The sequence below is a fragment of the Artibeus jamaicensis genome, unplaced genomic scaffold (assembly GCF_021234435.1).
Source record: "Artibeus jamaicensis isolate MK-2021 breed Jamaican fruit bat unplaced genomic scaffold, CSHL_Jam_final contig_387, whole genome shotgun sequence".
Taxonomy (NCBI): Eukaryota; Metazoa; Chordata; class Mammalia; order Chiroptera; family Phyllostomidae; genus Artibeus; species Artibeus jamaicensis.
Window position 1 is genome coordinate 9,887,721 of NW_026521812.1, and position 14,624 is coordinate 9,902,344.

At 41.2% G+C, this 14,624-nt stretch overlaps 1 protein-coding gene across 7 annotated transcripts in view; it reads right to left on the bottom strand.

The window, feature by feature from the left end:
* NCOA7 (nuclear receptor coactivator 7) overlaps positions 1-14,624 on the bottom strand; it is a 141,939-nt gene that overhangs the window by 45,453 nt on the left and 81,862 nt on the right. For all 7 annotated transcript variants that reach the window (XM_037139612.2, XM_037139613.2, XM_037139610.2 and 4 more), the window contains exons 5-8: positions 13,042-13,149; positions 3,449-3,562; positions 2,756-2,881; positions 1,056-1,240 (exon numbers count right to left, since the gene is read on the bottom strand). In XM_037139612.2, the coding sequence (XP_036995507.2) occupies positions 1,056-1,240; positions 2,756-2,881; positions 3,449-3,562; positions 13,042-13,149 (533 nt within the window). The remainder of the gene's footprint in view (positions 1-1,055; positions 1,241-2,755; positions 2,882-3,448; positions 3,563-13,041; positions 13,150-14,624) is intronic.

The following is a 14,624-nucleotide window of genomic DNA, read 5'->3' on the forward strand; positions in this document are numbered from 1 at the left end:
TGTAGGACTATCTCCTAAACCTCTCACTTCCAGCGGAATTTAGAAACTGCGTCAGTGCCCATGTTTAGTGGTAGCTTCAGCGGCTTGGAGTTGGGTTAAGGGCCAAGTAGATTAGATACTGAGGACTGTGAGAGTCCAGGGGAACCTCCTGGCATAAACTCCCAAGGCCTTCCTGTCTGGGTTAATTCCCTAGTGAACTTCCCTCCTCGTCATGGAGAGTACCGAGGACCAGGTTCCCTTTGCACTGTTAGGACCCAGAGCTTAGCCTCACTACCTTCCTATCACTAAGGCTTTCTAAAGATCTACTGCTACAGTACATATAGAAGCAGGCAAATTAACAAAATGACAGTAAGAACCAGATTATTCCTAGAAGGGATTCAATTCCCTGATCTTTCTTGACCCTCTTTCTCCTTCTTCAAGGGGAAATTCCTTAAAAAAAAAACTAACTTACTTAACTTACTAACTAACTCAGTTTTATAAGTCAAAGCTACTCAGGACTTACATAATATTCACCCACATTTCAGAGACAAAACAACCCAGAATAACGCCCTCCTCACATCACTTAAGGTAGTCCGGCCACAGGGCTGCCCAGCGCTGCACAGGACTGAGGGGAGACATGAGTTGGGAAGACTGACTATCCCAGAATTTGAATAAAGAACATAACTCAGCTTAACAATTCAACTGAGAGAAAAACACTAAAATTCTTTCAGAAAAAACTTTATTTCTTCTTCCAAAAATTCATTAAGAATATGCATTGCTTTTCAAAAAAAAAAAAAAAAAGCCAAACAAACACCATTTCTGTGTGCTTGCTTCTGTGCGTTTTTTCTTTTATTTTCATATGTTTAACCCTTCCCTACCACTGACTTTATCATTGCCATTTCCTCTCACTTTTCTACTTTCTTAAATTTAGTGCACAAATCTTCCATGTTCAAATCCACCTCCACACAATCTCTTGCTCCTGGCCAATGCTCTCACTTTTTAATTGCATTTAATTCTCCCAAGAATGGCTCCCTATTACCCCACTTTTTTTCTGATAAACAAGAAGCATCTCTTACGATGGCAAGGCATCTTTGATCTTCATGTGGGAAATGTCATTGTAGAGGGCAATGGAAACCACCTCTTCCATGGGGCAAATGAGGCCGTATTCCTCACACCCGTTCTCAATGACCAGGGGGTCAGACTTGTGAGGGTCGAACATGATGTTGTTAGGAGTGACAATCATGACACCGCCGACCACACCCTGTAGGACAAACGGACAGGACAGAATTACTACAGGCAGGAAGCAACCACCACAGGACCTTTCAGGAACTCGCGTGTCATTCTGCTGATTTTCATGAACCAAGTATCCTGCATGACAATCACGCCCCCTTTAAGAGGGCTGGAAAAAGAGGCTGCAGAAACACTGTGCAGAGTGTTACGTGGTGAGGCAGAGAAAACAGGCTGGACTCCCTGTGGCCATCAACCGAGCCTGGTTCTAGCATCGCTACTACAATAGTGTAACTGTGCTGGGATCTTGGGTTACACAGAGAAGTCTCAGATTCCCCAATTCCTGTCTGTAAAATGAGAGGGCTGTCCCAGATGCTTTCCTGATTGAGAACCAGGTGCTTTACAATTCACTCAGTACGTATCCACCGCATGTCCAACAAGGGATGGGACTGCGCTAAGAGAGCAGCTGTCTCCAAGCTGTGGTGCCAAAGAACAGTCCTTACATTTCTCTCTAAAATGTTCAGAGAGCCTACATCTGGGAAAATTCAACACAAATAGGAATATAAAGTTTTTGCAGAAGTGAATATAGCTGAACTATGGAAATTAAAAGCAAAACCCAGCAGTTTGGCAGGAACTTAAAAGTCTAAAGCATGGTCAGTTCATATTTCAGATCTTGGTGGCCCCAAGTATATTATCTACCAGACAGCACAAGATGCAAATGGCTCCATTTAGGTCAATGCTTCACTGTGCACTCTTAATGGCTTCAGGGATCACCTTTGTAGAAATGTTTGCATCTCAAGCGTTATTTGTTCTTGATTTAAAAAGCTATAAGTCAATATCAATACTGCATTTTCCTTTTATCTGGAAAATAAAGGACAGACTTGTCATCAAGCCTGCACTATCAGAACAGGAATTCACTCTATACCAACACAACCCCTTCTTCAGAGGCTTGCTAAAAGTCGGATTCCTTCTTTGTAAAAAAACACCAACAATCAAAAAACTAAACACACAACAGCACACATTTTAATACTGGCATCTCTGGCAACAAAAGGGTTGAGAACTCACCATTTTCCAGGTTATATACTAAGTTGTTTATATGAATTTTCCCTCTTAATTACAATACCCTACTAGTTAACTTTTATTCCTATTGCTACGTTACAGAGGAGGAAAACGGAAGCTTAGGGAATTTAAATACCCTGTCCATGGGCTCAGAGCCAATGCATGGCAGGGCTGGAATTTAAACTCAGCAAGTCTGACTCCAGCATTTGTGTTCAACATATACTACACTATCTCCCCAATAATTTATAGGCCAACACTAAAAATGATAAATCTAGGGTCAAAAAATAGCATACTTCCACTCAATGATCACATTCCTCTCAATAAGTAAAATGCCAGGCACTCGGCTGGGGAAAATTAACGGGCACTTGGTAAATCTTATGCTGAAACTTTGGGGAAGTGAATTTAATATAAACTGCTTTCGGTAATTTGAAACCTACTTTAGTCTCCCATAGATTCCATGAAAAGGAAACAAGTTACACTGCCATAGTACCTTTCCATCGGTGAAGTATCGACAGTTCATTTTTAAAAATTTTACCACTCCTGGCTCATCTTCTTCAGAAGTAGATGACAGGACTCTTTCAATGGGTTTTACGGCATTTCTTGCTAAGTCAGCGTCCTTTAAAAAGCAAAAATTTCCAAAATCAAATGGAAGCAATTTTTCAAAACAGATTATTTATATAAATCAAGACCCATGGTTCCCTGTAAATAGCCTGTTTCTATTTACCTTAAACATAAACAAGACAAGTGCCTTTTGTCATTCAAAAATATGACATATATAAAAATAAGTATCTAAATCAAAGTGAAATTTTATTTTAACCCCCCAAAATGGCTCATCCAATGTCTTTGGAAACTAATCTAAATAAATAAATTCACATTTGAGTCATGGTTCAACTTCTTTAGAAAAAGGAATAAAAAAGAAACTACCGGTCTCAGTGAGAGTTTAACTTCATACGTTTATATGAAAAAAAGCATGTTTTTTTTTTGGCTTTGAGATCTTAAAGGTGAACAGGTTTCTTTTGGATAAAATACATTCTCTCAACTAACGACAAATTACACTTAACCCCACTGCTTTGGGGAGAACTTAAGATGAAATCTTGTGAGAAAGAACATGTAGAATTCTATAACAATACGCTCTATAAGTTCGTATGTAAATACAAACTACAGTACAAAATGACATGCATACAGGGAGTTTATCATATTCTGCATCTGATGATGAAGGGGAGACAGTAGCACCAGGACTGGATGATGATAATCTTAAGGTACTTGAAGGAAAGTTGGCATCTGGCACAAAAAGTACCTGAAAATGGGAAAGAAAAACGAGGTGAGTACCAAGAATTGGGCAAACCCCAGTTAAGTTTAGAGCAGTTCCTCTCCACACGGTATCATTTAGGTGCACGACTCAGACCTAGCTGGACTCATAAGCAACTTGAACTCAAAAGCAACTGGAGGTCTTCTAGACTAACGCATGAAACAATATGCAGTAATCTGATCATGTGCAGTGCAAAGGATACCAAACACACCTGCAGACACTGCAGAAGCTCACAAAGATGAGTATTCTGCACAGGCCATGTGAAACGGGTGGAGCCAATGCAGCCTTGAGCAGTACACTATACAGCATTTGGATGGGGGAAGATCCTTGCAGGGAAGGGTACTGCTAGCAGGGGAAAGACGGGAGATAGAAGCATGGCATGCTTCTAAATATAACAACTGTGTCAGGGAGGAATGAAACAAATCCAGGTTTGCTAACTCTAAGCAGGCCCTGAGTGATAATGTAGTAAGCTCCTTACATGATAAACTATACAATGTAATATCAATAATCTAAATACTTGCTGTTCCATCACATCTGGGTGTCCTACATAAAACCACAAAAACAAAAAAACCCCTAAAAATCCCCAAAGACAACACAAAATAGCCTTGTTCTGCAAAATGTTCTAGTTCTCGAAATATTATTATGATCTTGCTATTTGTACTCTTTCAATAAGACATGTTACATTTTGGCATATATCAAATACAATCATACAATCTTAAAATGATGACCTCTAGTGTTATAAAATGATTCAGAGTTAATAATATAATATCTGTTCAATATTGTTATTCATTCTCTCCCATCCCTCTACTAATATCTGTTTTTATATTTTATTGATTATGCTTTTACACTTCTCCCAATTTTTTCCCTTTGTCTTCCTCCACCCTGTACCTCTCTTCCCTTCAGCAATCCACCCTTAGTTCATGTCCATGGATCATGCATGTAAATTCTTTGGCTTCTTCCTTTCCTATACTATTTTTAATATTGCCCTGTCCATTTTGTTCCTTCTTCTTTGTTCCTATGCTTCTTCTCTTTTTAAGATTTATTTATTTTAAGAGAGATGGGAAGGGAGGGAGAAAGAGAGGAAGAGATACATTCACGTGTGAGAGATAAATTGATTAGTTGCCTCTCTCACACCCCCAACTGGGGACCCAGCTTGCAACTCAGGCATGCGCCCTGCCTAGGAATCACACCCGCCACCCTTTGGCTTGCAGGCCAGCACTCCATCCAGTGAGCCACACCAGCCAGGGCTATGCTTCTTGGTCCCTGCACCATTTCCCCCTTTCTCACCCTTCCCCGTCCCAGCTGACAACCCTCCAAATGACCCCCATAAATATGATCTTTTCCCATTCTGGTTGTTTGCTTAGTATGTTTTTGTTTTTACTTTTTGTATTCAGTTGTTGGTAGTTGTTGAGTTGTCATTTTAATGTTCATAGTTTTGATCTTCTTTTTTAAAAATAAGTTCCTTATAACATTTCATGTAATAATAGCTTGGTGATGATGATCTCCTTTAGCCTTCCCTTGCCTGGGAAGCACTTTATCTGCCCTTCCATTCTGAATGATAGCTTTGCTGGATAGATCAATCTTGGCTGTGGGTCCTTGCTTTTCACCACTGTGAATACTTCTTGCCAGCCTCTTCTTGCCTGCAAGGTTTCTTTTGAGAAATAAGCTAATAATCTTAAGGAACTCCTTTGTAGCTAACACTCTGATTTTTTTCTTGTTGCTTGTAAGATTTTCTCTTTACCTTTAACTTTTGGCATTTTGATTATGATATGTCTTGGAGTGGTCCTCTTTGGGTCCAACTTCATTGGGACTCTCTATGCTTCCTAGACTTGCATGTCTATTTCCTTCACCAAATTAGGGAAGCTTTCTTTCATTATTTTTTCAAACAGATTTCTAATTTCTTCCTCTTTCTCTTCTCCTTCTGAGATGCAAATATTGGAATGCTTGAAGTTGTCCCAAAAGCTTCATATACTAACCTTGGGGTTTTTTTTTTAATTCTTTTTTCCTCTTGTTGTTCTGACTCATTGTTTTTTGCTTCCTTATGTTCCAAATCATTGATTTGAATCTCAGTTTCATCCACTCTACTGTTGTTTCCCTGTAAATTGTTCTTTATTTCAATCAGTGTATCCTTCATTTCTGATTCGATTTTTTTTATGCTGTTGAGGTCCTCACTAAGTTCCTTGAGCATCCTTATAACCAATGTTTTGAACTCTGCAACTGATAGATTGCTTATCTCCAGTTCTTTTTCTGGAGTTTTGATCTGTCCTTTCATTTGGGCCATGTTTCTTTGTCTCCTCATTTTGGCAGCCTCCCTGTGTTTGTATTGGGCAGAGTTGTTCTGACTACATGTCTTGATAGCATGCAGTAGGTGTTCTGTGGGTCCTGTAGCACAGCCTCTGCTTATCGCCCAAGCTGGGTATTCAAGATGTGACCTTTGTGTGGACTGAGTACACCCTCCTCTTGTAGCTGAGCCTTGATTGCTATTGACAGGTCAATGGGAGGGATTTACCCAGGCCAGTCAGTTGCAAGGACTGGCTGTGACCACTGACCACCAACCTCTGCCCTCCATGGAGGATAATCTATAAAGTGGCAGGGTGGTGGTGTCCTCACAGGGTCTCTAGCTGACCACTGGGTGCAGTAGTCCTGGAGATTCCCAGGTTGTAGAGGCCAAGGTCAGCCCCCACCTGTGTTTTGCCCAGGGCCACCCTTCTTGAGCTACAACACAATTTGAGAAAGTTGCTACTTATGCTGAGCTGGAGATTACAAGGGAAAACCAAGCTGTGAAACTAAACTGGCTGCTTCTAGTGCCCTGGCACAGAGCTCACTGAAGCCAGCTGTCACTTGTTTGACAAGTGACAAAGGGTCACTTGTCAAACCCAGGATGGGTGGTCCCATAAGTTTGATGGGGCAGAGTTTCTGGGGATCTCCAAGGCAGGTCAAACGGCATTAGCCAGGTTGATGGAGACTCAAATATGACACCGGCTCTGCAAGGACAGTGCTCAGTAAAGGAACAATGTCCTTCTGCCCACCCTAATGCCAGACACTTCAGCCTCTCCCAGTATGCCACTGGTGCCCTTCAAACTGCCACCTCAGTGCTGTAGCTCAGAAGAAGTGAGTCTGAGTGAGTCTGTGTATGGATTCTTTAAGAGGAACTGCTTGGAGCTCCACCAGTTTCTTCCATTGACTCAATCCCCGCTGGTTTTTGCAGCCAGAAGTTTTGGGGACTTATCTTCCTGGCACTGGAACCCTGGACTGGAGTCCTGTCATGGATTTGGGCCTGCTGACTTCTGAGATAGCCCTCTCAAATTTTTATCCATGTGAGTATGGGGCATGCTCATTTCACATTGTGCTCCTCCTACTAATCTCAATGGGTGTGGCTTCTTTAATTCCACAGTTGTCAGACTTTCATTCAACTCAATTTCCAATGGTTCTGCATGATGGTGGTTCAATATTTTAGTTGAAATTTTAATGTGGTTGTGCAAGAAGGCAAGCCATATTTACCTATGATGCCATCTTGACCAGAAAGCATATCTCTGTTTTAACTTCAGTTATTTAAAGGTCTTGTCATCCCAGAAAAAAATGAGGCAACAAGAAAAGACACATTAAGACAAATGTGGGGGACTTCCAGTCAAGATAGCAGCATAGGTAAACACAGCTCACCTCCTTGCATAACCACATCAAAATTACAACTAAAAAACTATAGAACAACCATCATTCAGAACCATCAGAAACAGAGTTGAAAGGGAGTCCAACTATGGAATTGAAGAAACTACATCCATCCAGACTGCTGGAAGGGGTGCAGATGTGGAATGGGCTGGTGGCTATATCCATGTGTGGTGGATAAAAATTCGGGAGGAATATCTAGGGAGTGAGGAGTCCCCACCCATACCAGACCACCCCAGCCCAGGAATATGAGTCCCTATAACTTTTGGCTGTAAAAAGTCAGCAGGGACTGAGTTGATGGAGAAAACTTCTGGAATCCCAAGTAGTTCCTCTTAAAGAATCCACATATGGACTTACTCAGACTTACTCCCATTGAATCCCAGTACTAGGGTAGCAGCTTGAAAGGCACTAGTGATATACATGGAGGAACTTAAGTGTCTGGCATCAGGGCAAGAGCTGGGGGACAGCTTTCTCCAAGACACAAAGGCGGGCAGAGGCTATTGTCCCCTTTCTAAACCCTCCCCGCACAGAGCAACAGAGCCTGCAGGCAGGTGCCATGTCTGAGACTCCATCAACCTGGTTAACACTATTTGCCCCATCCTAGAGATCCCCTGAAGCTCCATCCCACCCAACTTACAGGCCCATCCAAGCTGTTAACAATGGTTTTTCCATATGAATGGCTGGTTTTGGCACATGTTTCACAACTTACTAAATCCCTCAAACAAACAAAAGCTAGATTCAGTGAGCCACTGGCCCTCTTCCCTCTTGCTAAGTGGCCAGGCACTAGCAGCACCCAGCCTAGTTTCACAACTTGGTTTTGACTGGAAACCTCCAAATTCAGCATGGGTAGCAGCCATCTGCAGATTGCTTTATAGCTCTTGCAGGGTGGCCCTGGGCAGAACACAGGTAGGGACTGACCTGGACTTGTACCACCTGGGAAACCCCACAGCCTATACTCCCAGTGAACAGCTACAGATCACATGGGCACACCACCACCCTGCCCCTTCACAGCTGATCCTCCATGGAGGGTGGAAGTTGGTGGTCAGTGGTCACAGCCAGTCCTTGCAGCTGACTGGCATGGGCAAATCCCTCCCATTGACCTGTCAACAGCAATCAAGGCTCAGCTACAAGAGGAGGGTGTACTCAGTCCACATAACGGTGCACCTTGAGTACCTAACGGGTGATAGGGGAGGCTGTATAAAACCTTACAGGACATATTATTACCATTAGGCCACACCTACCAAGACAGGAAGTCATAGAAGCTCCACGAATACATAGAAACAAACGCAGGGAGGCTGCCAAAATGAGGAGACAAAGAAACATGGCCCAAATGAAAGGACAGATCAAAACTCCAGAAAAAGAACTGGAGATAAGCAATCTATCAGTTGCAGAGTTCAAAACATTGGTTATAAGGATGCTCAAGGAACTTAGTGAGGACCTCAACAGCATAAAAAAAATCGAATCAGAAATGAAGGATACACTGATTGAAATAAAGAACAATTTACAGGGAAACAACAGTAGAGTGGATGAAGCTGAGATTCAAATCAATGATTTGGAACATAAGGAAGCAAAAAACAATGAGTCAGAACAATAAGAGAAAAAAGAATTAAAAAAAACACACAAACCGAGGTTAGTATATGAAGCCTTTGGGACAACTTCAAGCATTCCAACATTTGCATCTCAGAAGGAGAATAGAAAGAGCAAGAAATTGGAAATCTGTTTGAAAAAATAATGAAAGAAAGCTTCCCTAATTTGGTGAAGGAAATAGACATGCAAGTCTAGGAAGTATAGAGAGTCCCAATGAAGTTGGACCCAAAGAGGACCCCTCCAAGACATATCATAATTAAAATGCCAAAGGTTAAAGGTAAAGAATGAATCTTAAAAGCAGCAAGAAAAATACAATTAGTTACCTGTAAGGGAGTTCCCATAAGACTGTCAGCTGAATCCTGAAAAGAAATTTTTCATGCTAGAAGAAATTGGCAAGAAATATTCAAAGTCATGAAAAGCAGGGACCTACATCCAATATTTCTCTACCCAGGAAAGCCATCATTTCGAATGGGAGGACAGATAAAATCATTATTATATGAACAGTTAAAGGGGCTTATGTAAGAAAAAGATGTAGATCAAAACTACAAACTATAAAATGTCAAAAAATGCATATCTATCAACAATTGAATATGTTTTAAAAAAACCTAAGCCAACAAGAAGCACAGACAGAATCATGGATACAGAGAGCATTCTGATGCTAAATGAGAGGTGTGTGTCAGGGAATGGTGAAGAGGCAAAGGGATTAAGAAGTACAAGTTGGTAATTATAGAACAGCCATGAAGATGTAAAGTATAATATAGGAAATGGAGTAGCCAAAGAACTCATACCCATGGATATGACCCGTGGACATGACCCATGGACATGAACAATGGTGGGGGTTTTCTGAGGGAGTGGGGTATACTAGGGTAGAGGGTGGAAAAGGGGGAATAATTGGGACAATTGCAGTAGCATAATTAATAAAAATTTTAAAAATTTTAAAAAGATAAATGTGGGAAAATCCACATCAAGGAGAAATACGGTAAGAACTGATTACTACTGAAAACCTGTAGTCCAAAATTACCAAACTCTCATTCACATGTAAGCCATAATATGGTCTCTGAAGCACTGGGTAGTCCAGAGTAACATTTTGGTTCAATGAGCTCCTAGGTACCCTGCTCTGAAAATCATCTCTAGCATGTGTAGGTCAGTCACCCAGCCACCTCAGTTCTCTTTTCTACCTCAAGGTGACCATCCACTCAGTCTCTAGAAGGGTGATTCTCAAATTTCCCGAAACTGGAGCAGATAAAACCAACTTTGGTTAATCAGATTACTGAGATGAGAGGGATGCCTACCACTCCATCTTTGGATGCAATCATCTATGGTTTTTGAAAGCCCCTCAATCAGTTTCATTCTTCTCAGTTCCTTATATCTGCTGGCAAAACCAAGAGCACACCCAGGTCCTGGGACAGCTAACAGTAAGTAGCTGTTTATTTGTGTGAGTGCTGGACAGCACAGCAAGGCTGGAGGACATTTAAGATAATGCAGCCCAACCGCTAACTTTGGGAACTGGGAAACTAAGGTCCAAAAAGAAAGTGACTTGCTCAAGTCAAATAGCTATTCCAGGGCTAAAAAAACACAGAAAAAAAACCACATTGGAGCACCTATTTCTAATATTTTACCCTTGACGTTGGCATATTTAAACAGTCCCTATACCTCTTGTTGCCTACTGGACCTTAATCAAGTACCAATAAGCTATTCTGTTTATGAATGCAGGAAAAGAATGATGAATTACACTGAATTTTTTTACTATGTCCAGTGACTATAGTACTCACTTGAATTAGTAAATATGTGTGCCTAGGGTCTCCGCTACAGGTCAATTCCATAAGGTGAAGCTTTCCTGGACCCAATTCCAACATGTAGGGCAGGGCTCCCCCGCCATACCATGAATTTTCAGACACCAGCAGAGTGTCCAAGAATTCAACTCAATTCTGACACTATGTCCTAGACACAGCATCAGATTCCACAGGCTAAGGGTTCAGTCCTACAATACTGCACCCTCACCCCCCACATGCACATTTCAGATAACTGCAAGCCATGGCTCTTACCTGTGCTTCTGACCAACTGGCTATAGACTGGAGGTTCCAACAACCTGACCCCCCAACTCAGAATGCCAACTGTAAGTCCAGGTTGTCTCCTATACTTCTGAGCAACTGGCTGTGTATCACAGGTTGCCATAACCCCACCTTGGGTTTGATTAATTTGCCAGAACAGCTCACAGAACTCAGAGAATCACGTTAGTTACTAGGTCAATAGTTTATTGTAAAAGGACACAACTTGGGAACAGCCACAGGAAAGAGATGCACAGGGCAAGGCGTGCAGAAAGGGCAGGGAGCTTCACGCCCTCTCCAGGCTCGCCACTCTTGCGGAATCTCCATGTGTTCACCAGCCTGGAAGCTCTCCTAACCCTGCCGTCCAGGGTTTTTATGGAGGCTTTATTACATAGTCATTCACAATTAACTAGATCACTGGCCACTGGTGATTGATTCACTCTCCAGTACCTCTCCCTTCCCTGTAGATGTGGGTGAGGGTGTGTGTGTGTGGGGTGGGGGGGAGGTTGTGGGGGAAGGGACAACCAAATGAAAGTTCTAACACTCTAGTAACAAGGTTGTCTCCTGGCAACCAGCTGCCATCCCTAGGTGCTTTGCAAAAGACACCTCATTTGCAAAGCAAAACACACCTTTATCAGTATCAATACTTGGAAAGTTCCAAGGATTTCAGGATCTGTGAGTCAGGAATTGTGGAAGACCAGATACAGGGTTGGGCAAAAGTAGGTTAATAATACTAATAAATAACAATACAATAATTAATGAATAAATAGTAATACAAGAGTAAACTCTGTTTTGCATACTCACAACTGTAAATCTACTTTTGCCCAGCTCTGTCTATATGAGAAATATATTTTGGTCATTCTTATAAATCACATTAATGTACACATTATGCAGTAATTTTCCTGGAGATGAAAACTTATTAACTTTTTTTTTTTAAGATTTTATTTATTTATCTTTAAAGGGGAAGGGGGGAAGGAGAGAGGGAGAGAAACATCAATGTATGGTTGCTTTCATGCGTCCCCTGCTGGGAACTGCCCTGCAGGGAACCGGCCTGCAACCCAGGCATGTTCCCTGACTGGGACTCCAACTGTGATTGTGTGGTTCGCAGGCCCGCGCTCAATCCACTGAGCTACACCGGCCAGGGCGAAAACTTATAACTTTTTTCCAAAGTCTTAATGCACATTTCTCCTTAACCCCCTGGTGCTGGCAGTATCCTAATTTCTCCTTTTGATAAAGACACAAATACCGAAAGCATAATAGTACAAACTGGCCAACCATGGCCTGTTGGCTCCATGAGCTTCCCATGGAAAAAAAGGAAAGAACAATATCGCCATTGCCAGAATGAAGTTATACTTAAAAGTAGCAGCATCTATCCTGAGACACAGGGATGCAAGAAGATGCTCTAGTAAGTCAGCAAGGAAACTAGACGTGCTCATAGCAACCATGCAGCTCCGTGGATGGGAATGAAAGTTTGGCCTCAGCTCAGATCCGCCAATGACAGAGTTATTCACATTTAATGTCTGAATGTAGTTTTCAAAAAGAAAGACAAGAATGTCTTATCATGTAGCAAATAATAAAAATTTTTGCTGGATTAATCAAGAGTGGCATAATTGTACAATTTGCAATTCATTCAGTTTAACAAGATACTTAAATCCTCAGGAAAATCTCTGTGGCCTTTCCTTGATGATCCTGCTGAATGTCTCTGCCTTTGGCTGAATTGAGTAATTTTGTCAAAATGGCATCAAATCAAGACAAAAATGACAAAAAATTTCTGCCTAATTTAAAGTTAAAAAATGGCCATAATGTACCCCAGGAGTGGACTAAACTAAAGCTTGCAATGCTAAATTAAACTTTCTAAGAATATCTGTGTGAAATTCTACAGGGAAAATTGTCATATTAATTTTACTCTTCTTGATGCCCTAGAAAATACCTCAATATAAACTAATAATAGTTCAGTAATCTCTGTTAATCATTTGCAAAGCATTCATCTCTGAACAGTTCATAAGTACCAGATACTTTCAGAATTCTTGGACCCAAAGGAGAGGAAAGGCTGAACCAATGCACATTTCATTGATGACAATTTTGTGACACTAATAATGAGGCATTAAAAGTGACAATAAAAGATAAATGTAAAATTTCTAAAGTAATATGCAACAAGAAAATCATTACCTGGCCTGGAACAATAGTATGTGTGAAAAGTTTATTTAGTTCCACTAATTTATTCGGAGTGATGTTAAACTTCAGTGCTATGGAGTTTAGAGTGTCCTGGCTTCCGGCCTAGAAATAATCCAACAAACAAGACTCAATATATAAAGCAAAACACAACCAAAAGAATTCCTTTTGATAGACAGCATTAATCTATTTGTGATAACGATGAATAAAAAAGCAATACATCTAGATGTATTATGGAAAAGATTGAATACGTTCTCAACTCTTAAGGGAAAACATTTTAAAGGTTATTCATTTTCTGGGTGCCTTTATCTTTAATTTCACTGTCCACTGATAGATTTCTAAACTCACTTTGGCACAACTTTGGTGTATGGAGTAGAGGTCCATGACGCATAATACAAAACTGTAAGAAGAAAAGAAATAAAACGTACACACAGTCCTACGCGTGGGGGAGATGAGACTACTGTCCTCTCTCTGCACTTTTCTGTCCACGTGCCTGTCCCTTCAGTGCATGACAGACCACTGGACAGTGACTTGCTAATGGCCATTTTTCTCCCACAGTGCCTGATACTTTGAAGGCATTCAAAGGTTTGATGAATGAATACAGTCAAAAGCTGAAAGAAATCTAGGTTAGCTACCAATAATTGTTCACTGTCATTAAAATTGACAAATTCTTTCTGAGGAGGGGGAGGGGGCACTGGATGAAAGAAGGTGAAGGGATTAGCCAAAGAACACATATGCTTAAGCCACAGACTCAGACGGCAGTGTGGGGATGGCCAGAGGGAAGCAGGGGCAGAGGCTGGGTGGAGGTGGGCACAGGTGGGGGGGATGGGGACATCTGTAACTGTCAACAATATCAAACTAAAATAAAATGAAATGAAAAAATAAATCACAGTACAGAAAATGACAACTTCCTATTGCCAGCCAAATTGCTGTTATTACATGAACCTATAAAACTTGTGATCTGTGCTGTATGTATATACGTTTCTTTTCTGAGAGTGAGAAGTAAAGAGGGCAGTAAGAAGACAGGAAATTTCACAGTAAAAAAGCTCCTCCCAAAAAGAAGTAGGGTGCCTACCGTAAGGTCAATATTCCAGGAGAGACTTCCTGGCCGGGATCACTGAATGGAACTTGTTAGTGGGAGGTCACACTGGTGAACGTCAGCAGGAGTTCCCATCTACAGCCCATGGTCAGGACTGGTGGCTGTCCCGATAAACAGAACTATCTCCCCCAGGCGAGCCTTGGATTAGGTGAAGATTTGAGATGGCTGCAGGAGACTGTGAACTGGTGAGAAGAGTTAAACTCACCACTCACTGCCCTCAGTATCAAAAACCCACCAACTAGATGAACTGTCTCAGGTTGACCAAGTTCATAGTTGTAGATCACACTAAAACTACTTTAGAGTGTTCTTAGAAGAAGTTAAGATATAAATACATATTTTCAAAAATCATCAAAAACTTAATGTATGCTCCAACATCTACCCTAGGCAACATTATCCACTAAAAATAAAAAAATTTAAATACATTTTTGTAATAATATTTACAAAAGGACACATGGACAATAACGAGAGGGGGTGGAAATGG